The sequence below is a fragment of the Corvus kubaryi genome, unplaced genomic scaffold (genome assembly GCF_017639235.1).
Source record: "Corvus kubaryi isolate FWS band 111438036 unplaced genomic scaffold, C.kubaryi_AGA036_p1.0 136, whole genome shotgun sequence".
In the NCBI taxonomy this organism is placed as follows: Eukaryota; Metazoa; Chordata; class Aves; order Passeriformes; family Corvidae; genus Corvus; species Corvus kubaryi.
Window position 1 is genome coordinate 1,557,696 of NW_024580670.1, and position 23,618 is coordinate 1,581,313.

General features: G+C 46.5%; 1 protein-coding gene across 12 annotated transcripts in view; it reads right to left on the reverse strand.

Moving 5' to 3' along the window:
- Positions 1 to 23,618, reverse strand: part of ITPR1 (inositol 1,4,5-trisphosphate receptor type 1) — a 160,363-nt gene that overhangs the window by 93,029 nt on the left and 43,716 nt on the right. For 8 of the 12 annotated variants that reach the window (XM_042013414.1, XM_042013385.1, XM_042013404.1 and 5 more), the window contains 17 exons: positions 19,738 to 19,853; positions 16,103 to 16,189; positions 15,218 to 15,376; positions 14,291 to 14,389; positions 13,691 to 13,774; positions 13,462 to 13,608; positions 12,135 to 12,230; positions 11,056 to 11,100; positions 7,972 to 8,123; positions 6,980 to 7,079; positions 6,369 to 6,529; positions 5,482 to 5,623; positions 4,803 to 4,961; positions 4,062 to 4,234; positions 3,692 to 3,811; positions 2,413 to 2,607; positions 141 to 392 (listed from right to left, as the gene is read on the reverse strand). In XM_042013414.1, the coding sequence (XP_041869348.1) occupies positions 141 to 392; positions 2,413 to 2,607; positions 3,692 to 3,811; positions 4,062 to 4,234; positions 4,803 to 4,961; positions 5,482 to 5,623; positions 6,369 to 6,529; positions 6,980 to 7,079; positions 7,972 to 8,123; positions 11,056 to 11,100; positions 12,135 to 12,230; positions 13,462 to 13,608; positions 13,691 to 13,774; positions 14,291 to 14,389; positions 15,218 to 15,376; positions 16,103 to 16,189; positions 19,738 to 19,853 (2,287 nt within the window). Of the gene's footprint in view, positions 1 to 140; positions 393 to 2,412; positions 2,608 to 3,691; positions 3,812 to 4,061; positions 4,235 to 4,802; positions 4,962 to 5,481; positions 5,624 to 6,368; positions 6,530 to 6,979; positions 7,080 to 7,971; positions 8,124 to 11,055; positions 11,101 to 12,134; positions 12,231 to 13,461; positions 13,609 to 13,690; positions 13,775 to 14,290; positions 14,390 to 15,217; positions 15,377 to 16,102; positions 16,190 to 19,737; positions 19,854 to 23,618 lie in introns of those variants that run through there. The other 4 variants (XM_042013421.1, XM_042013472.1, XM_042013481.1 and 1 more) reach the window with 2 other exon arrangements.

The window sequence follows — 23,618 nt, forward strand, 5'->3', positions numbered from 1 at the left end:
ACCCGCACAGAGAGCTTATTTAACTCTCAGGAACACATTATGCAGTGTTTGATTTATCTACAAACAACAACTGCATAAAAACAACGCACGAATTTGGGAGCGAGCTGGTGCTGCCCCAACCCCCCCAGTGCAGCACTCACTCGTCGATGGCGATCTCGGAGGGGATCTCGGACCAGAGGCGGGCGTATTTGACGGGGGTCACCTGCTCCTGGGGGTCCCTGTCCACGTGCATGTGCAGCATGAGGCGGCAGAAGGAGGCACGCAGGTCGTAGGGCAGGTTCTCATCAGCCATGCAGCGCAGGATCAGGTCCACGTCCAGCTGCCCAGAGATCTCGTTGATGGCCAAGTACTGGCGGTCAAGGCACATTCGAGCAAAGAGGTTCAGCTGGTATCTTCAAAATAGAAGAAAACAATATGCTTTCATTTAGGTGAGCTTGAAGTTTATGGTTTAATTTCCTGTGTAGCATAAAGCATAGATAAATATATGTACAGTATACTTTATACATTAGATACAAAGCATTACAAGTACATATAAAGTATACTTTATATATATATATATATACACTATGAAGTATGTATACTGATATACTCCTATGCATTAATAGAAATAATATTATATTATCCAGTAATAGAGCTCATCCTTACTGTGGAAAGAATAAAGTACTCCTCAAACACTAGCAAACAGTGGAACAACAGAATAACTTAAACAGCATAGAATAAATAAAATAGAATCGCTGATTAAATATCATAGAATCACTGAATAGTTTGGGCTGGAAGGGACCTGAAAGGTGACCCAGTTCCACCCCTGCCATGGGCAGGGACACCTTCCACTGTCCCAGGCTGCTCCAAGCCCCAATGTCCAGCCTGGCCTTGGGCACTGCCAGGGATCCAGGGGCAGCCACAGCTGCTCTGGGCACCCTGTGCCAGGGCCTGCCCACCCTCCCAGGGAACAATAATTAATGCTTTTTATGAAAGCTACAGCAGAATGCAAACAACACTCAAGGCAACTCAGCCTAAATACCATGTAAGGTCAAACACTTCTTACAGATGCTGAAGCCACACCTTTCCCTGAGGCAACAAGACAGATGGGTCCAGTCATTAAAAATCAGGTACCTGAGGAAAGAACTACTGAGTTCTGCTCTCTTCAGTGAGAGAACTGGTAGAGAAAAACTGCACTTCATTCCTAAGCTTTTCAGTCCATGAGCTGATCACTGGCACCTCACTTATGCACAACCAACAGGCTGATAATTCACCTTTAGCCATAAAGCCCGTGCCCAACACTCAGCAGTGTTCACGGGCTGCTGCTCAGTACTGTCAAGTGTGAGGCTTCCTAAAGAAAAGAAGATTTAATTGAAAGCAGACTCCTTTCACTTTTAGTACTTCTCATGGAATTTGACCAAACCATATCCTAAGTCCTTCTTTTAAGCATGTTTATGACGTATCACGAATACTAAAAATAATTAACACTACCATTCTTATACCAATATATATATCTAACTACTAATAACTAACACTACCAATTCTATTTAAAGCCAAGTTGAAGAAAAACACCTGTTTTGAAAGCACATACATTTAAAAAATTTGTGTCTAAGAGGTCTCATTCTGAGCTCCAACAGGCTCACATAAAACCACGTATTAGGAATTCTCCTGCAAGAATCATTTCAATGGAAGAAACAATTCAAAACAAAATTGTTATTAAAACAAATAATCTAGTTGTACTTTCTGTGCTGCCACAATTGAGTCTGTCAAATGACTCTCAGGGGTTTATAACCCAGACACAGGAATTTGGTCTGGGCTGAAACCTGACCTTACACTATGCCAAGAACTCGGTGTCTTGTCAAGTCATCTGGAAACATTGCTGGTGTCAGACCTGCCCAAAGCACGGCCTGGGCTGTGCAAAGCAGCCCTGCACACCCTCCACACCCAACCTGGGGCACGAACACAACTTCATGTTTGTGCTGCTGGGAACTATGGGACCACTGCGGGCTTGGGGAGAAAGCAGGAGGCACAGAGAACAGCAGCGACTTCTTGCAAACCAAAAGCAAAGCCATCTACACACCTAAATCCTGCAGTTCCCAAGTGCCCCCTGAGCACAGGGAACCCCAGGGTCACTGGCACGGGCTCTCCCAACAGCCACCAGCAGGAAACCCAGCACAAACACAAGCACAAAGTGCTGGGGAAATTCAACACACTTGAAGCCTGAAATACTTCTTTAAAATCATTTTAAACCGGCTCATGTCAATAACCGGACTCCTCAGCATGAGTAACTGTGTGCTTTCAGCTCTCACTTCTGAGAGACTTCACCCTCCCTCTCTGAAGGCTGTTGTGTGCATGAAACAGGACCTTTCCTCCCAAAGCACACCCTGTGCACCCAGGGCCTCCCCACGCTGCACTCTGCTGCCTGTTGTTAACCTGTAGTAGCTGAGCACGTCCCGATCCTCCTTCTGCCCCTCCTTGGCCTCCTGGGCCAGCTCTCGGATGCTCTTGCTGCGGATCTCCTTGTTGCTGTCCCTCCAGAACAACCACACTTCTTCCTCATCCTCTCCAACCTCCAAGGCGTTTTCTCCACTTGACACTTCCTCGAATTCAAATCGTGAGAGCACCAGCCTGCCAGGAGGAGGGGAGGTTACATTCCAGACACACATACATCCTTCGCATTTCTTGCAAGACACTTGCTAAAATGTATCTTACCCTTTCAGCAGTAGCATTTTACTACACCAAACCATTGGGCTGTATTATTAAAAGCATTAGATTATAAGCTTTCCATTCAACCTTAAAAAGATGAACATTTCAGCTCCTTTCAAGTGAAAAAGATAAAGAAACAAGGAAGTTAAAGACACATAATAATGGACTTTCAAAACCTTCTTTACAGGAGAGTTCAAAGATCATTCAACAGACTAGGAAAAGATATGGGAAAGAAAAATACCTAAAAAATTGATTAATTCTGTATCCCATAAATGCCAAATGGATCAGAACTTCTGTTTATGTCATGAAGTAACTAGAAATAAATCAGCTGCTGATACTATAAAAGGCTTCCAGCAAAGAAAAGATCAACAGCTGAAAAAAGCTCCAAATTAAATACTCAAGGACAAGTAAGTGATGTACCAATATTAAGAGCTCGTGGAAATAAGTACAGCCTTTATGATCTCATGACAACAAATAAATGTGCAAGAATACTCTCAGCCATTTGTGTTTTAAATCCTACCTGCTTCCCTTTTGCAGTATTTTGATAATGGTTATCTATTCCCTAGTATACATATGGAATAAAGCCACCTTTATCAAAGACAATCAGGATTTGGTGCCTGCTATGAGGCCTCAGCAATGGCAGAGGAGGGCTGGAGCCCCAAATCCCACCTCAGTGGGAGGAAAGGTGAGCAGAGCAGGAGCAGCTTTTGCTCTGCTGCCAGCTGAGCTCCCTCAGAGCTGGGGGAGGATCACACCAGCAGCCTGCACACCTTCCTGCAAAGTCTGTGTGCTTCGGATCAAACGGGAGAGATCTGAAGGATTTCTGCTGGCAGGGCTGAGGACGCACCTGGCAGACACCTGCTGTCCCCAGCCCCAGCTCTGTGTGTTTGAAGAGGACCCCACACAACTCCCTGAATCCCCAGGACGTGCCAGCAGCATGCTCAGCTTTGAACCACCTTCCTTCTGCTTCACACCAGGAGAACCATCTTGAAAGGCACCAGCTTACTTGGTTTCAATGAGAATGTCTGCATTGGCTGGGTTCAGCACGGCTTTACAAATCAGCTCCTGTGTCACGGGAATAGACTTGTTCATGGAAACGCACAGATCCGAGAGGTAATCCAAAAACCTGTTGGAAAACATGAGCCAAAAGGGTATCAATCACTGTTGAGATCTAGACTGAAGCAATCAACATTTCAGGAAGCAAACATTCAGAACTCCACTTGAACAGTGCACAGCAAGACTTGCTGCCCGAGGGGACGGCAGGGCGAGTGCCAGAACACGGTGAACTGGCTGTGCTTCCTCCTGAGCAAGCTGGCAGGTACAGACTTTTCCCAGAAGGGGAAGGGTAATCATATATTCAAAAATGCAGCTCTCACCTGGGCTCCCTATTTTTCCTCACGAGACTCACAAAGGTGTCAATCTCAGCAGCTGTGATGTGCTTCTCCAGGAGCTTGCGGTTGTTATGGAGCAGGGCTGTGATGGTGTCCTCGGCCAAGACGTCGTAGCCAATCTGCTTCTGCATGAAGCCAAACTGCTTGGCAATGTATTCCTTCAAAACACACAGGCAAGGAGGAAGGGGGGGTGCAATTAACCCTCAGAATTAAAAATAATAACAGAAAACAGGACGACGTTTGTCAACGCCAACATCCCGAGGAGCGAACTGGGTTAGATCCAAATTGTTTGTGTGAAAGACAGCAAACAATGACAGACATCCCTAAGCCCTCCATCCCTCCCCTCTCTCCTGGGCTAGACACCAGCAAGGCATTTATACTTATCTGACAGGACCTTGTTTTTAATAACGACAACAAAACCTGAACAGCCTTAATTTACAGGGCAACTTTCAGCGGCGCCTGTAGCCAGTAAGAGTGAGCAAAGTCTCACAATTCACCTGCATGGGACAGTCAGAAATTCTGCTGTTTTCTTAAATCCCACTCAGAACCAGTGCTAATTACATTATAGTCTCCAACAGAGGTGAAAAATGCCAGATAGAATAAAACTGAGCCATCCCGAAACCTCTTGCTGACTGTACAACCAGAGCAGGGCAGGGTTTACTTTAATGGACAAAGCTTTTTTCTTTGAGTGCAGGAACCAGGTTGGTGCCATTGACCATTACAAACCTGATTTTTCCTGTAGTCCTGCTGGGAGTGCCTGAGCACCCTGTAGCAGAGCCTGCAGATGTGCCTGAAGGGCGCGTGGCGCTGGTCCCCCAGCTCCTCCAGCCGCAGCATGGGGCCGTCCCCGCTGTCCGTGAAGGGTGCTTGCAACAGCTTGAAAATCTACAGATTTGTAAAAAAAAAAACACAGACACAACCCCATGAGGCACTGCCTTCTTCTGCTTCAAATTAGTGTCAGAGCTCAGTGCCTCTGTACTCCAAGAGGTACATCAGAAATATGCTACAGTCACCAAGGCTCTTGGCCATGGAGCAGCCCCAACAGAGGACGTTGATCACCTTTACTCAACACCATCTGGTGGAACTTTTAGTTCCAGCCATGGTGAGCCTACAGTCCACTGCCCAGAGCCGGATGAAAGCTGGAAACTCAAAGGACCTTCAGGTCCCAATAATTTGAGACCAAAATTTCACAGAGCCACAGAATGGCTTGGGTTGGAAGGCACCATGGAAGTGTGAAAGGCACCATGAAAGTGAAAGAAATCTCATTCCAACCCTCTGCCACAGACATGTCCCACCAGACCAGGCTGCTCCAAGCCATGTCCAGCCTGGTCAGGTTCTCTATAATCAGGTTTTTTTTTCCAACAGCTCTTCTCATAGGCAGAGCTTAGAGAAAACCACAGCCTACCTGCTTTAGAATATTCTGCTCTCTCATCAGCTTTTGCCGTTCTCTGTTAGGTTTAGAAAACACCACTTCAAGGACGTCCTGGCCAGAATTAGTTCCACCAGTAACGAAGTAGACCAAATCCTCCAACAGTTTGGTAACAGATCTACAGAAAAGCCAGGAGTTGTTAACATGAGAATACAAATTCTCTATGCTAAAAGAGCAGTGCGAGGATAAGTTTACAAAGATTTCTAAATGATAAGTGAAAAACTAACAGCAATTAGAGACTGGATAAAGCTCAGAGGTTTGCACAGAATTTGAAATTAGGAACTAATGCTCCCCCATTGCTGCAGCCTCACTGCCCAACAGCTAAACCAGAGCAGCAGCAAGACAAGAAAATCACTTTAGGGCAGCCCTACACTTGCCAAGATCTATTTGGCATTTCTTTCAAATGCCACAAACAATAAATCAGGTGATTATCTCTCCCACAGCCAAATAAAAGGCACTGGCTGTGGAAGCACACAGGCCCTGGCGTGACACAGCCACCTCTGTGCTCTTTTTGTGTGGCCACATTTTCAGGGACACGGTCAGAGGATTTGCAGCAAGTCACATGTTCAGTCCTCACAAGATGGATTAGGAGCTCCCACACTCCATTGCAGAGGTATGCTGGGCATTAGTCCCCCAAGATCACAACATTTCTCATGCTCTCACTTCAGAGGACAAGGAGGGCTGGACAGACCAGGCCTGAGAACCTCCACTGCAGACACAACAATAAAACCATACATTTTTTAAAATCTCATCAAGGAGGAAACCAAATCCCTCTTCTATTGCTTACTCTGATAAAAATTTCAAAGAAACAGTTAGTGAGTAAAGGAAACAACACTATCTGAACCCAATTCTGGTTTCCTTACCTTCTTTCATTCTGGGTTATTGTTCCCTTTTCCAGCTTGCCAGCAATGGAACCTAAAACTTTACTTGCATCATTTGCAAAATCCAAGTCCCGAACCTCTGCAGGTGAGACTGGCACTATAGCAAAAGCTTCTTTGTCCTCCTTCACTGGAGAGGTACCAATCTGAAACCCAGAGAAGCTTTATCAGCAAACCCAAAGGCAGGAAACAAAGCAGTGCTTCCCACACTCAGTGATAATGAAACAGAAAAGCCACACTCTGCTTAGGCAGCATGGGACCCTGCTGAAGCCAAGCTCTGAGAACACTACCCCTCTCTGTGCAAGCTCAGAGCTGCTCCTAAATCAAAGGAGCAGCAGGTGAGAGGGCAAAATGTTGCTGTAGCCAGTGGAAAAAACATCCTCCTCCTGATGACTGCTGTGGGGTAGAAGCCGAACAGTGTAACTAGAAAACTACCATGAAACCAAGCCATTAAGAGCAAATACTTTGCCCAGGCACTGTTCATTCCTGTCACATGCTTGGTGTGTGACAGGCTCAGGGAGTGGAACTCCTGCCAACAGCACTTTTGTGAAGTACAGGAGTCAAAGGATGTGCTTACACAAAGTAACAGAACTTACCTTCAGCATCACGGGCTTCTCCTCTTCTTTATCAATAGGGATGTTGGTGCTGTGAACCCAGGTGTTGGTGCAAAGGTGCCTGAGCCTCACGTAGGAGTTCCTGAAAAAAAGTCAGGAGTGTCCCAGCATGAGTCAGCTTCCCAGCTGGGAAGTCCTTGCATTGCTGGGATTTTGAGATGCTGGCAGGAACAAGTGGAAAAGAAATGTCATCTCTGTCCACACCGCATCCTACAACAGAAATAACAATCTTACTGCCTTAGCTCATGCTATAGATTCACCTGAGCAAGGCTTCTTCTCTAATGAAAGAGATTCTGCTCTGAAACAGAACCACAGCCACTCCGAGCTGCTGTAACTCAGCTGCTGCACAGGAACAAATTAAATCTCTTCCCATCCTCACTCTTCCACTGCTATGAGCTGCCAGCTTCCTCTCTTACCTCTGGGGTTTTCAGCCCAGAACTCCCTGATGTCTGTATTTTGGGGTACCTGATGCTTTAGGGAGTTGCTGAATAGATGGAACAAACGTGCTGTGCTTTCTCAGTGGGACCAGCAGCAAGGGGCTGCGTGCAGAGTGCGTGTCTTGGAAGGGTGCAGCAGCTTTTCAATAGCAAGAGGTGCCACGTGAACAGTGAAGAACACGTGAACAACAGAAAAACCTGTGCTAAATAGCTGGTGTTACATCCTAACACAATACAGACAGGTCACAGGAACGAATGCCTTGATAGGACACCCAAGGCTTTTAGTCCCAGGTCATTCCTGGCAAGGAAGTCACTTAGGAAACCACTTAGTCTCAATTTTCCCATCTGTAAAATGGTGTTCTCTTACTTACACCTCAACTGTAAAGTACTCAAGCGAAGCTTCAGGCATTTTCTCATTATTTCTACATTCATTTGAGGAGGAACCTGCTTCCAAAGGGTAAAAGGAAAACAGTCTGGGGCAGCTTTACCTCCAAAAACCCATGAAAAGCCCCGAGCTGAGGCAGGTGGTCAGCGTACCTGGGGACGAGGCTGTCTCCCCCTCGCAGGGTGGTTGGGTCCAGCTCGAAGATGGAGGAGATGTCGTTGCCCTCGGGCACGGACACCAGGGAATAGGCCATCTTCTCCTGGGCCCCCCGGCCCCGCCGCGCCGCGTCCTGCTCGGGGTCCAGCTGCGGAGGGAACCCCCACAGCGTCAGGACAGGCCCTGCAGAGCCGCCCCCACAGCCCCAAACACACTGCGGGTGCAGACAGGACTCTGGCCCAGTGAACTGGGCTGCAGGACACCAAGAACACTGACAGCAGCTGCCCTGGCCAACCACTCCTTGCGTCCCCTGGTGTAACTCCCGAGTACCACCACAGTAACTCCCCCTCCACACAGAATTTATGTCTTGCAGACAGTGCCAGAAGAGACAAACCTCACCAGCCATTCACCCCACGCACACTGGGAGCTCTGACTGGTTTCTGATAACACACATCAGCTGAGATCCCCAATCCTGACACTACCAGCTCTCCAAACATATCCCACACATTGCAATTATCCCTCTAACCAAGAAATTAGCAAGCTGAAAATATAAAAACCAGCCACACCACATACCAACAACCTTGCCGGGAAATAATCAGCTTCAGCAGCAAAAATGGGGCCCACATCCATCAACTCCAGGCAAGAGAAACAAAAAGCTAATCAAGGAGCTGGATGTCTTGGTGTTCACACTACAGCTTGTGCTGCTCTCAAGCACAATAACGTGTTCCAAAGGCCATGGCACCAGAAGGATCTTTATTCCCAAGGTGCCAGCAAATCCCCAGCCTCCTTCAGCCAAGTAAAAATACATCAACCGGATAAAATCCCAGGGTTTCAGATGAAAGGACTAAAAACAAATGATGAAAGGAAAAAACAAAGATGAACTGAGAAAAAGGAACAACAACTTTCTCCAAATCCTTTCCTAGGGAACTCCCAGCTCTCACAAGTCCCTAAAGAAGTTGCTCACTGTCCTGGCATGCTGGAGCCAGCTGTCCCTGCACAACCACCTAAATCCTGGATGCAGATTTCAAGGTGACCAAGAAACCAATTTCTCAGCTTCTCTGTGATGGTGGCACCAGTGAAGGGAGGCACCCAAAGGAGTCAGCACTCAGGCACCTGCCTGTCAAGTCCTGCTGCAAGGCACTGCCATCCTGAAGCATATGGAAAAGGTATCCAGTGTTGCTTGTGCCTCAGGATACTCCCAAGTTAACATATTTGCAGTCAATGAACTTGGCTGCAAAGCAGTGACATTTAAAGTCTGATTTTGTGCATGGGAACAGGCAGTTATCTGTATGGAACAGAAATACACTTTGGGAGTGTGCCTTCAAGGGAAGGAGCAACTCTACACTCAGAATCCATCTGGAGAGAAATTCTGGGAGAAAATCGCTCACTTGGAATGAATTCTCCGAATTTCAGCTGTCTCCTTCATCCCCCCCCAGCAAGGGGAGGGAATACAGTGAGGAATACAGCTGCTCTGCATTCACAGCTTGTCCTTCAGGAGACAACTGGTCACTTCTTGAAACTGTGGCAAAGCTGAACATGAGCAGTAAAGCAAAAAGCAGGAAATGGGGCAATTCAGGGAGCACTGAAATTCAACCCCAAAGCTGACAAGGGCAGCCCCTTTTGCTGCTGGAAGGTAGAGCTGGCACCTCACCCGTGCCCATGTAAACCCTTCCTGCACAGCCCTCTGAGGGTAAGAAGAAAGCAACGATAAAACCACTGAGCTGTGCACAGAAACCCTGCAGACAGCTCGCATTTGGATCAACTTGGAGTTTGGATAAAGTTGGACAAAGCAGCCTACACCCTCCTGTCACCAGTGAATGTTAAACGATGTGGCAATTTCCTGTCAGAGCTGAATTATGTGCTCCTGCTCCTGTTCTTGCTGGTCTGTTTTTGCCATCTAGTGGTAAAGAGACAGAGCAGGGAAAAAGCAGAGAGCTGAGACAGTGCATGAATGTTATCCATGCACGTGTCAGCAGGACACACCACAGGAGCAGGGGTGTCTACCTAAAGGACCTCAACATCGACTAACCCTCAAAAAATCAACCCAACAAAATATCTCAGTACTGGGTTCCCCCCACATCCCCCCAAACAACAGCTGTGGGTGGGGTTTGCTCAGTTTTTTACCACGTTTAGCGCAGTCAAGCTGCCAAATGCCACCAAGAAGTAATCAGGAAAACAGCTCAATATCTGAGGGCAAGGGAAGCATTTTAATGGCCAGGCTATAATGACAAATCCTTTTAGGAGGAAAAAGGCGCCCTGCAGCATTTCTAAGCATCCCATTCATCTCTTGGGAATGGAAGGAATAGCTCTTTGTCATATCCAAATGGTGCAAATCTTCCATAACACAGGGCAAATGACCAAGAAAGCTGCATAAGCCTATGATCAAACCCAACGAAATAAATAAAATCCACAACGGAAAGTGCTGTTCCAGTTCTCTCTGTTTTCAACTCCTGAGGCAAGGCTGGTTCCCTCTGACACCAACGAGAAGCTGCTGTTAATACAAAGCACCACACACTCAATCTTTGACACAACTTTTACTGACAACACAGACTTGTTCCCACGGGAAAATCAGAGGAATGGCACTGGAACCACCCTCCCCCTGCCATTCCTTCTCTCTGTTACCCTGCTTTCCTGAGACAAGGTACAATGGCAGCGAATTTGCTGCTTAAACACAGCGGTCAGACAGGCACAGCACTGGGGGACATTCCCTCAGGGACATTTCCCATCTGGTGTCACCTTGAGCAACTTGATTTCCAGCCCTTGGCAGGACAGTGCTCCAAGGAAGCAAAGGTTGAGGAAACAGGAAGACAGAAAAAGATGCCACAAAGGGAGGAGTTGAGGGGGGTTCAGGTAACGTGTAAATTCAGTTCCAAGTGGGTTGCTGCTCTTTACTAGGGTCTAATCCAGGCATCAGCACCCACTCCTTGGATAGGCCATAAAAGCCTCCAGAGCATTCTCAGGTTTTTAGTTTCTTCACTAACAACGAAGCCTGGACCAGCCGTGCACTGGCCAGGTCAGTCCTGGGCCTGTGCCAAGCCCTCCTCAATCAGGGGCAAGACCATACCCTTGCCTATACTTACTGAGGATTGACACTCCAGGTCATCTTCCTCATAGTCAGGGTTTACCTGATGGAACAGAATCACAGGCACGTCAAAACTCCAGCACAGCTGCAAGGGGGAAACAGCCTGAGCACCGCCTAAACTCTCGTGGTCACCAAAGCCCTGCACTCCACAGCACCACCAGGCATGCAGAGCACACTGCCCAAACCCAGCATGGCTCACCAGGCCAGAAATCAGTTAAATAACCTGCAAACATGCAGGGACATTTATCTCATTCAGGAGAATCACTACAGGAGCAAGAGTACAGAGTTAACCATTTTATGCTTTTTTTTTGTTTGTTTAAATTCCAAGTGGAATTTCCAACTAGAAATTACTGGCTTGGAGAAATCTTTTAGAACAAAAACTATTCTAACCAAGGATCAGGTGAGCAATCTCCTCTGGTATACTCTTGCATGATCTAAGAGCATGTTTTTGTTTTGGCTGATTAGAAAACCCAAGATTTCTGGAAAAGCTCTACACTGGATCACTACTGAAAAGGATTTGCAGTGTGCATGTGACAAAATGCTTCTAGTTTTCCAATCTGCTTATCAGAAGAATACAGAATGGGATATTTAATCTGGACTTTTCTCTATCTGCAGCTCTTACAGACTGGTCTGAAGTCAGTGTTTTCATTTTACATTCAGTTCTACGATTCTGCTCAGAAATCAGTGATTCGAGAGAAGTTACCAACACTTGAATTCATTTTCCCCCAAAGGCTCTCAGTCATTTACCATTTATTCATCAGTTAATAAAGTCACATTGACTCCAGTGCACACGTGACAGGATACTATTTAGTGCCTATTCTTTGCAGGAGAAGCTCTTGCCTCTAGAATTCATATAAAAAGTTTCATCAGCTCACGACTACCCCAAACCATGGTATTCTTTCAGCTCTTTCATCTTATTTCCTATGTTTAGCATCTATTTTTTATTAATCCAAATGACCACTCTCCTCCCCTCCCCGTGTCCAGTTCTAGGGTGGGAAATGACAGATTTTGAGAAGGTGCCAAAGGAAGAGAACATGGTGCAAGGGCAGGCAGAGGTGCCAGCCCAGCCCCACGTACCTCTGCTGCCAGGTAGTGCCCTGTGGCCAGGTGCTTGAACCTGAAGAGGCTGTTCCAGTAGCCAGCTCCCCCCCGGCAGGGATCGTGCTGCACCACCTGCAAGGGAAGGGAACACACCCTGAATGCAGCACAGATCCCCTTCCCAGCAGGATCTGCCTCACTTCATGTGCAGGGAAGAGCAAACAGAGCCAGGGGCTGGGAGAAGACAAAACCACCTCTCATCTGTGACCAGCACAGTGCAGGGAATGCTCTGAGCTGGTTTGGATTAATTCACTTCAGTTTATGAATGAATTAAAGAAGGTGCTCTCCATGTGCATGTGTTGCCAGGTCTTGAAACAAACCCTTAGAAAAGGCAACAAATCCATTACTCTATGGCTATAACTCATTTTTAACTGCTTAAAGCGGATGAGGGAAGACACCTGGAAACATCTCAAATGCAACAATGCTGTACAAAAGAATATTTATATTTACTGACCAAGGGGGGCAAGCAGAGCCTCCAACACCTGTAACCCCATATTGGCTGCTCTGAGGGTACACCTGATTCCTTGAGGAAAACTCATCACAGCTGCCCTGCAGCTTTCAGGGAAGAACCATCTCACCTATGCCAGGTAACTGCACACACATGGGCAGTTACCACAGACTGGTAACATGCCAAAGTAATGCTAATTACAGGCAAGCTTCCATCTGAAATACAGGAGAAGCTGAATGTCACAGCAGATACTTCTGGAACAGGAATACAAAAACACCTATCCGTCATAACAACTCATTTTTTGATTCTTATATGCACTCCATAGTTTAATCAGATTTAAAATCATAAACCAACTCTAATAATACCAACAGACTGAGGCTATTTTCAGAAGCCAGTGATGGCCAAGGTGTTAGTCACTCTGTGTTAAAAGCCAATGGAATAAAAGCACCCAGTTCAGACAGACTAGCAAGGGGTTGCAGCCTCCTATCAAATGAGGATATGCATAATCACATTATTCCACACCAAAAATAGAGCCTTCAGTACACTCAGCAGGACAGTGGAAATTATAAGCTGTTGTTAAACTTCAGTGACTGGTAAGAAAATGACTTCATTGATGTTTCTCTGTGCCCTTTTTCTGTAGTGTAAAGCACCTGAGTTCAAGAGCTCTGTGCTGCACCATCAGAGAGCAGAGCTGCACTGTGATTGTGCACAGAAAGCACAGCAAGCAAAGGAATTTTAATTTAAACTTGTAACACCAGGAAAATTTAACCTAAAGAGAGAAATCCAGATAGAGTGTTTTTAAACAGAAGCAGTAATTGTTCCCACCAAGCCAGCCCCAGCCTGGGTTCCAGTCCTTACCTCCACCTCCCACAGGGCTTTGGAGCTGGTGGCTGACGTGGCTGACTGCCTGCCCGTGGTCCTGAGGAACACGTGCTGCTTCTTCCTGTGCTCATCACAAGTCAGGAACTTCTCCTGCTCCGCGTGGAACAGCCTCACCACGTCCCCCTGCCAAAGGCAGGCAGCAGGGTCAGCAGGGGCAGTGCCCAGCAGGGCCCCAGCTGCAGACAGGCACAGCTCTGGCTCTCACCCCTTTGAGGATGTCGTCCTTGTTGTCGCTCCATTTCATGAAGAGCACGATTTTCCAGCTGGTGTTGCAGTTCACTGAGTTGACCTAAAAGGAGAACAGACACCATCAGTCCCACTGTCCTGTGCCTGCACAAGATACTGCCAGGAGCCACTGTCTTATTTTTTAGACAGCTTTCACCAGAACACTGCAGGCCTGGCTGCATTGCTCTAGAGAAGGGAAGTCCTTTCTGTATCTGCTCCAGAACAAGTGACTCAGAACTGACTTGCATGGAAGCCACTTGTTACACATCTGTGCTGGTAGGTTTAATTTTCTTCACAGTGACTAGAATGGGGCACATCACTGTGACAACTTCTGACTTTGAAGGAACACCTTGTTTTTAGCCAGTCATGCAAAAGAGACTGAACTCAATCCTCTGCCAGCACCCAAGAGAAAGTGGAGCTCAAAGACTTTTCACTTAAGTCACTGATTACCAGGATAACTTTTCCTAAGCAGTGCCACAGGTACCAGCCAACTTGCTGAATTCTCAACCATGCACAAATAGCTAAGCTGAAGCACAGAGGGGTTTGTACAGCTGCTCCAGCTGTGCCAGTGTCCCCTTACCTCATTGCATCCCGGATTATCCACAAGCTGATGGCTACTGGCATGGAGAGGCTGGCCAGCATTGACAGGATTCAGGACTACTTTGTCTCCAATGACAACCTGCAGAGAAGTGCAGCATCAGACAAATTTGCACACTGGGAAAGCTCTTTTTCTTCCTTTTTTTTTTTCCCCAGTGGAAGTGATGGGAGGAAATCACCTTTTTGCAGTCTGGAGAGATGCCAGTCTGAGTATTCCACCAGGATTCTGTTTGGTTCAGAATTTAGCTCACCAAACTCAGTCACTGAGGCAAAACCCCACTATGCTACTGGACTCAGAGCCTTGAAGAAGAAGCAGACTGAGCTCTGGGACAGGATAAATGATGGCTGATTGATAAATTCACCATGTTTAGGTGCAAATATATACCCTGCCTAAACCCCAGAGCACACTGAAGCTTATGACCTCCTGGTTTTAGGAAGATCCTATATCCAAGTGACTCAGATTTTGCAAAAGAAGAGATGAAAATGGCAATGCATTTAATCATTTCCCATGAACAGGAACATTTCACTTCCTTATTACCTCACTCCTCATATCCAAAGTGATGACGAATTTTGATTCTAAGCTGACAACACTGAAAACAAAGATGCTAATTATTCCTTCCAAACCTCCTGAAGGAGCTTAACACTTCCTACCATTTTGAATTGAGCAGGAATTGTGCAAGGCCAGCCTAATTAGGTCCCTTATTCCCTCCAATGTTAGATCATTCCACGTTTCCAAAATACAAGTTACCATAGCAATTTTCCTCCCCCTCATGACAGCACAGCAAAAAGGTTGTTCCTGCATCATCATCACGCACTCAGAGATCTGTACATTGCATTAATTGCAAGACAGGTCTCCCAAATCCAGCCAGTGCCCACAGGGAAGTGTGAGGATACTGCTCCCAGCACTTACACTGTCCCCGATGGAGCGCAGTTTGTAGAAGGGCTGGATGTAGAACCAGGAACCTTCATTTCCAGCTTCATCCAAGGTCACCCTCATTGCATTCTTCTCTAGCAGAGCTGGAAGCCTCTTATTTACTGTTAAGTATTTGTTACTTTTTAAGTGAAGCAGCTAGAATAAGAATCAGAGTTCAGTTCTAAGAATGCTCCTCTTCCGCCCCTCAACAACCCGAGCGTGCACGAGACAACTGCAATGCTACACAGGGCTGCAAACTGAACTGTGTACAAACACTGATGGGTGCAGGCACAGCTCCACTCACACACAGACACAGAACAAAACACCTTCAGTTAATCCAACTGTCCCTTCCCCAGCACGGACACACACATGGAAATGCCCTCACCACTTACAACAACCTGCTCAAAAAAACCCCGGACCAAAACTCGTGAAATGCTGGGGACTGAGTGGTTCTTCCTGGTGAGAGGCAAAGCTGCTCCTCTCTTGCTTTGCTTGGTCTCATTTAACTGAAAATGTAACTACTTCTATTGATTTTCCTTCTCTGTGTCAGTTTATGGTTTAAGTGTCAACATTTCACTGTGAGAGGACATTTGGTGTTGTACATGTGCCACCCTCCAACAACTCTAATGAGGGCTCTAACAACTATTTCTGAAGAAAACAATCAATGGTGACCTCAAAACCAAACACAATTAACCCATAATAAAAACCTGACCTCATCACAGGTTTAACACCCAGGCCCTGCTTCCCAGGATCCCACTTCAGGGCATGGTCAAACTGGCAAAACTACAGACTCCTGACCATGAATTCCAGAAATTTAAGGTCCACTGAGCAGGGAATTTTCAACTAAATCCTCTCCAGCTTGCACAGACATTCACAGCCTACCTGGATGACATTCCCATACTGGATGACAGTTCCCAGCAGTTTTCTGTTTTCAGTTTCATTCTGTTTCTTTTCCAAATCCGCCGCATGCTGAAATTAAGGGAGAACAGTTCAGCTGCTAAGTGTTTTAGAAAAGGGGGTTTTATGAAAGTCCCTTTTCTTTGAGATTATTTCAAAGCACTGGAAAAACAGCAAGCATCTGAAAGAGCCTAATTTCCTTTTTCCTCAGCTTCCAACAGCGTAATTTCCAATTCCCTTTTTCAACTGTTTGGGGAGATAGACACACAGCATTTAAGTAACCTGTAATTTGGGTACAATTGGACACAATTTTGGAATAAAACATGAGATGAAAAGCTCAGACAAGCTAGAAAGCAGATATCTAGTGGGGGGAAAGGTGAAAAAGGGATGGGTAGCAACTCCAGCCAGGAGTTCTATTTTCCTTTCTACTGACTTCTACACAAAATGAATGAAAGAACCTCAACTTTGATTCTTTATTTTCCTTTGCCAACACAGGCTCCAGCTGCCCTCCAAGCTGTGTTTTTCTGGAGGCTCCAATGCCCCTCCCTGTGCAGCAGGATCCTTGGGAAGATTCGTACAAATGCCCACTGCAGCTCTGGATTTGAGAGTTCCTGACCCCCCACACCAGAGTTTGTGCTCCCTGAGGTGATGGATCCTGTGTGCCACAGCTGAGCATTCCTGCACCACACCAACAGGGCAAGGAAAGGGAAAGCCCTTGCTAAATTGAATTATTATAAAGACACAAAGACCTAGTTAATAATTTACAGTGAGCCTCTTGCCATTTTTGTTTTACAAGTGAGATATTTGGCCCAGGCTGTTTTAAAACAATTTCATTTGGTAAAGAACTTCTCCTTCACTTTACAGGAAAGATGATGTTTTGAATCAAAAACATAAATCTCTATTTGCTTTAACTCCTATCTGGAGGTGGAGAGCAATTTAAAATTGGACTTTTTAGGAGGCTGAGCATCAAGGCTTATGGTTTGGTTCTTGGGTCTCAAGGACTGTGGCAGGTCCAGTTTTCTCTTGGAGAAGAAAGTGTCCACAGTTCCTCTCTACAGGGAGGTGAAGTACCAATAACACAGGACAACGGAGCAGTTCTTTGCACACTGTTAGAGAATGTCACCAGCTCCAGCTCACTTAAAATCTGCTATTTCTAGATGCTGTGCTAGGTATGAAAACTGGCTTCTTGCTCAGGAGACCCTGAGCTACAGCTGCTCCTTCAAATTCAAAATTTTATTCAGCCATGCAATGCAACACAATTTTCTCTGTACTACTAAAATACAACCTTTTTGCTTGATTTCCAAGTATTCTGTCAAGAAAAGGTTTCATCAAGACACTGGAGCCCTCCCCCAATAACAGCAACCACAGCCAGGACTGCCCTGCCACACTGGGTGCCACATTTATTATAAATACAGAAAACAGTGTATTCTGTGGAAGTACAACTAGGACTTAGGATATACTTCAAAAGCATCCCCCAAACCCGACAGTCTCCACGGGAGAACCACTTTTCTGGCCACTAGATGTCAGCTCCTCAAGCAGCTCAGATGCTGCGACCACAGAGAGACAAGTGTCCCAGATTTTAAATCCCTTAAATGGCATTAACTTAAAATAACCTGACCTCAGCATGGAGCGCTCCATGGCAGACAATAAATTCCACCAGCAGACAAACAGAAGCCAAAAAAGGCAAGTGATGATGATGAACACATCTTGCATCATCAACTGCGTTGGAAACGCAAGGCACTGATAAAGAAGTCTCACCCTGGGCAGAACTCACAGCTGTGAGCCCAGGCACAGGGTCCCATGCACAGCACAGGGTGTAGAGCATTCCATGCACCAGCAAGTGGAAAAGGTGACACATGGACACGCAGGAGCAGCAGAAGGAAGTTTTGATATGAGTGACGTACACGGGACACAATTATTTTCAAGCCCCGGGTCGCTGCAGACCTGATAGGCCCACCTGACTTCATGGCCAAGGGGTGAAGATTAAATAAACCCCCATAGAATTGCAAGGCACTCAAATCCTTCTGCTAAATCAAGCAGCTCAAGGTGGGACGTGTCTGTGCAAGCATCACTCAGCTGGGGCTCATCCTGGAAAAATCTCATCCTGTATTTCCAGAACATTGGCACAACAGGGTCAAGTGTCAGAAAAGTAGGGACAGGTCCCAAACACCTGCACTGGGATGTCCTATGGGAAGGGGAGACAACTCCAAATGAGACTGTAATCCAGGGCAATTCCAAAGCCTTTTTCTTCTACATGTTGCACTATTTAGACTCTATTTTCTCGTAAAACCCATGAACTCTCCCCTTTCCTGATACACCAAAACAGCCAACCCCAGAACCCCCATCACTCTAAGCTTGCTGCCACAGCCTACATCCCTTATCAACATGAGAAACACGGCCCAGGTGAGGGAGCTTTGTGCTACCAAAATAGCTTTGTCCCTGCCAAGCTGATGCTTTTGGGTTATAAATACATTTTTCTGAAGCAGAAGGAGTCCACCAGCAGGTCTTTGTGAAGTGCAGGAGCGAGGCAGCCATATGGCAATCAGCAAGTGACACTCTCCTACGGGGCCATTTCATATTCCAGGCTACAATGAGCTTAATATAGGCTTAAAGAACCTAAAAATATTTAGAATTGTAATTTTGACATGAAGTACTCCAGCTATGTAATTTTAACATAAACACTGAGTTTATTTAACTCTGAAGTCAACAGATGGTATTTAAGTTAAGTTGGCTTTTTTTTATATAGGAGCTCTAAAAACAGCAATCAACTGCCTTACTGAGTTTTCAGCTGCTGAATGTCAACATTTTACCCAGAAAATATTAAATACTGCAAGCTAATACGGAAGGAGAGGCTGTCTGGCCTTATAATTACTCATAATTACCCATCAACCTTTCCATGTATCAACAGCAGCGATGTTTGTTTGAGCAATCCCAATAGATTGATCAGACCAGCAGCTCCTGATTTCCCATGTCAAGATGCAGTGCCTGAGAATCCTCTGTGCAATTCTTTCAAGGGTCCCCTTTTTATGCTGTTAACACCCAAAATGCTGCCCTGGAGCACCATTATCTTTACCACAGGTTAATGACAAAAGCTCCAGGGCTACCCCAGCTTTACCCCAGCATCACAGACACAGTACTGGGGGATCCAGACCTTGAGCAGAAACAGGAGGGGCAGACACTGATCTCTGCTCTCTGCGAGCAGGGACAGCACCCAGGGAACGGCTGGAGCTGTGTCAGGGGGCTTTAGGTTGGAGATCAGGGAAAGGTTCTTCCCCCAGAGGGTGCTGGGCACTGCCCAGGCTCCCCAGGGAATGGGCACGGCCCCGAGGCTGCCAGAGCTCCAGGAGCGTTGGGACAGCGCTGCCAGGGATGCCCAGGCTGGGGTTGATGGGGTGTCTGGGCAGGGCCAGGAGCTGCTTCCAACTCAGCTTATTCTGTGAATTTGTCATAAATCAGAGGATTGAAACTGTGAACATCTCCAAAGGAATCCTGCACGCTGATTTTTATGTACACTCGGTGTCTGCTCCTCAACTGTGCCAAGCTGACTGGAAATCCTTATTTAAAAAGGAGGATAGCTGTGAGTGCTGAGGGTGAGGAGGGCCCTGCAGAGGGATACTCACGTGCAGTTTATTGAGCAGCACAGCATCCGTGGTGCTGTTGGCCCCTGGCTTTGCTGCCTTCCAGAACTGCTTCTGCGCCGAGTACCGGTTCATGGGACATAGCTTGAACAGGCAGTCTAGAAAAACATGGAACAAACACAGAGATGGCTTCAGCCAGTCATAATTATCTGGATACTTGCTGCTAACGCTCTCCAAATATTCCAGCGGCAAGGAAAGGTTTATAAACAAATTCCAAAAAGCTCTTGATCAGACAAATGCTTTTTTGAGCAACAGGAATGCTGCCCCATGAATGATAAAAACCAACTGCTGCTGCCAACATCTGATGCAAGACCAGAAAATTTATAACTTGTCCCAGTCAAAAACGGTACCAGACTAAAATGGGAACACGTTCCAGCGCTTTCCCAGGCAAACAGACTTGGTTTCTGCACTTTCAGCTTGGAGTTTTTTACTTCAGCAGGTAAACTATGTCAGGGTGGGGGGTTTTGCTTTGGATTTTTTCACTGCTGTTGTTGTCTGTTTAGTTTTTAAATCAAATCCCTTCTATTGCTAGGGAAAACAGGGCAAAAAATTAAGAGAACCTCACCTAATAAAGTGGCAGCAGCACAAAATACCTCAAACAACAGCCTGCCCAAGCACAGACATTCAAGGCGTAGCTCGAGGTAACATCAAACCCTTCAGGGTGTCAGGTTCTATACCCAATGCATCAACACAGTTTATTTAACATTCTGCCTGGCAAAAGTCAGGAATCACAGCTCATTAGTCTTATTAAAAATACATTTCTGTATTAGAGATGCTAACTTATCAGTAATAAACCCACATGAGCTGCAGTGACTGTTTTTCCTCCTCTCGTCGCTAAGCAACGGAACACGCAAAAAAATAAATTCAGCTATTCAAAGGCAGCGCCCAAAGTAGCAGCTCAGAAGTTCAAACAAAGTGCCAGAAGAGCCAGGAGGCTGTTCCCAGCCTCTCTGGCAACAGAGCAGATGCAAGGCTCAGGCTCCTCGTGCACACGGCCTTTCTCCAGGCTCCTGGGGTATCCATCCCTACAGGCAAGCACCGCAATTCGGGAGGCACCAAGGTGAGGAGAGACCCACCTGGTTTATCCTCCCTGCCTGAAAAACGGAGCTGCTTGTTCATAGGCACTCTGCATGCAAGAAGGGAGAAACCCCACACCAGAGATAAGTCATGGCAGCTCTGCCAGAGGCTGAAGTTGAAGGGGCTGAGACAGACCTTGGTAATTTCACCTCTGGATGCCATTTGAGATTGACACCTTCACTCTTGTCATGCCTTTCCTCCAATCCATCCCCAGAGCACACCAGGCAACATCAAAACCTTTCACAGAAGGGCAAAGAATCCCAGAATGGTTTGGGTTGGAAGGACCTCGGAGACCATCCCATTCCACCCTGGTTTAGCAGCCTGGGACACCAGCAACAGATCCGGCAGGAGCTGGGTATGGCACCGGGGCCCTTGGACGCAGCGACACCGGGGAAGGACAGAGCTCAGGGCACGAGGAAGGAGGCTGAACTGCATCTCTGCAGAAACACTCGGCTCCACTTCCATCCACACTGCCAGCCTGGGGCTGCTGAACCACCAGCAAAAGTGCAAACCACACTCTCCAGGTTTGCGCTCTTCACCATCTTTTTCATTTCCACCAGGATGATTCACAGCGATTGACAGCACAGCAGAGATTCAAAAAGCCACTGCGGGCTGGCACTTCAAGCTAAGACTCCGCATTGTAAGCAACACACCAGTTATAAAATTTTCTATTTTTGCTTAAACCATCAGTTCACACAATGACAGCAATTAACACACAGAACTGCAGAGAAGAATTAATTGTACGCTAGATTTAGTCACAGTGCACTTCTTTCCATCCTTTTCAGTCAAGAAAGTTGTCAAGTTAAGCTTAACTTCCAAATTGTTAACTGCAAGTAACCCCCTCTCCTGCCTAAAGCACCCACAGAGGGCTACAAGTGTGTTTGACCTTGTCCAGTGCAAGAAAGCAAAACACAACATGTTTTTCTTGGGTTTTCTCCCCAGTAACAAAGCTACAGATCTAAAACAAACAATGAAAAGCACCCAATATATTTTTTTTCTAGTATTTCTCCTATGAAATCTATTTCTGAAGTGGTTGAGAAGTTCAACTTTATCTTATTCACCTTCGTATGGCCACCAAATGTATTTCACCACAGTTCAAAATACATGAACTTTATGACCAGAAGACTTTTAGATCTCCAGACCCCGTGGCCTTGGATGTTTACAAAGCCAAGGATGTGCTGGCTGAGTCCCATCACGGTCATTGATCTGCAACCCACAGTCCTGATGACTGTGCAAGATAAAGCCACTCGTATTGGACACCATCCCTACAGAATTTAGGTCTATTTCTACAACAGGAGCCCAAAATCCAAAGCCAAAACTTAAAAATGAAGCCAGAGCAGCAAACCATCAGCTCCCTGCTCCGCTCAGTGATTCCAGCAGCTTTAGCCACAGAGGAAAGGTGATAAATAAAGCAATTACTGCACAGTAACGACATCTTTTTATAGACTGTTTGTTGAATATTAACCAGGAAGGAATGCATTTTCCTTTCAGATCTTCACGATATACGGTGAAAAATGGCAGAAGTGCACAATGAAGAAGTATAAAAATAAAATACTACGTCACTGTTGGTGAAACGATGATACATCAAGCCTGAACACCCAACAAAGGTCCTGCAGGAAAAAGGGATTGCATAATCCTACACTACCCCAGCAGGATGCTGAATGCTACACGGGCACATATTCAATGTGCATTTCAACGCTTCCAAGCTAAATCCTGCTCTTCCGTCAGCGGCTGCTCTGCACGGAATAAAGCGAGGCCGAGCACGGCTGCCATGGCACCACGTGAGAGATGAATGCTCTCACTGGTGGGACACGCAGCCCACGTGGGCCTCTGCCACCTGCAGCTCCCCGAAATATCACGGCAAGGATTGGTTACCCTCTGCGTGCACCGGCAGCACAGAGGAGTCGTCAAAAGCAAGGATCCTGGGAACGCTAGAAACTCCCGTGTTCCAGAGTATTTTAGGGTTCAAGGAAGAGGGAAACTTGCCAGCACCATTATTCCAACTGCCAATTCCTTCTATCCCGTTCTTTCTGTTTTCTCTTCTCCATTTTTCATTCCCTTCTCAGTTACACCACGCTCCTTTCCAACCAGGCACAGATCCCAAACTTCCAACCCTTCCCTCCAGCCCAAGCAGCCCCATCTCAAATGTCCAATTTCTGCTCTCATAGCACAATGAAAAACCTGACAAAGACCAAGCTTTTCTTTTTCTTACAAAGGAGTCCATCACACGGGAATTTAAGTCACATTTAGGTAGCGCATTAATAAGATTACTTGAAAATATAATGCAAAACTTGTCAAAAATTGCAAATACCAAGGTTAGAGAGGCTGGAATGCTATGGAGAAGGGAGTATTTCAGAGCCCACCCAAGACATCATCACCTTCTTTCACACGAAGTTGCCTAGAAATATGTAAATCAAACATTCCCAGGCAATTCCAGCCTCCCCTTCAGAGGCTTTTCCCACCATTTGGGGCATTAAGTGATGCCATTATGGTAATTCTACCCTTGGTCTAGGAGGACAGCTCAGAAAGCTCCTGAACAGGCACTGCTGACACCCAAAGCTCCACCAGGCAATAGCAAAGATTCATGGAATCATGGAACGTTTTGGACTGCAAGGGACCTCAAAGCTCATCCAGTGCCACCCCTGCCATGGGCAGGGACACCTCCCACTGTCCCAGGCTGCTCCAAGCCCCAATGTCCAGCCTGGCCTTGGACACTGCCAGGGATCCAGGGGCAGCCCCAGCTGCTCTGGGCACCCTGTGCCAGGGCCTGCCCACCCTCACAGGGA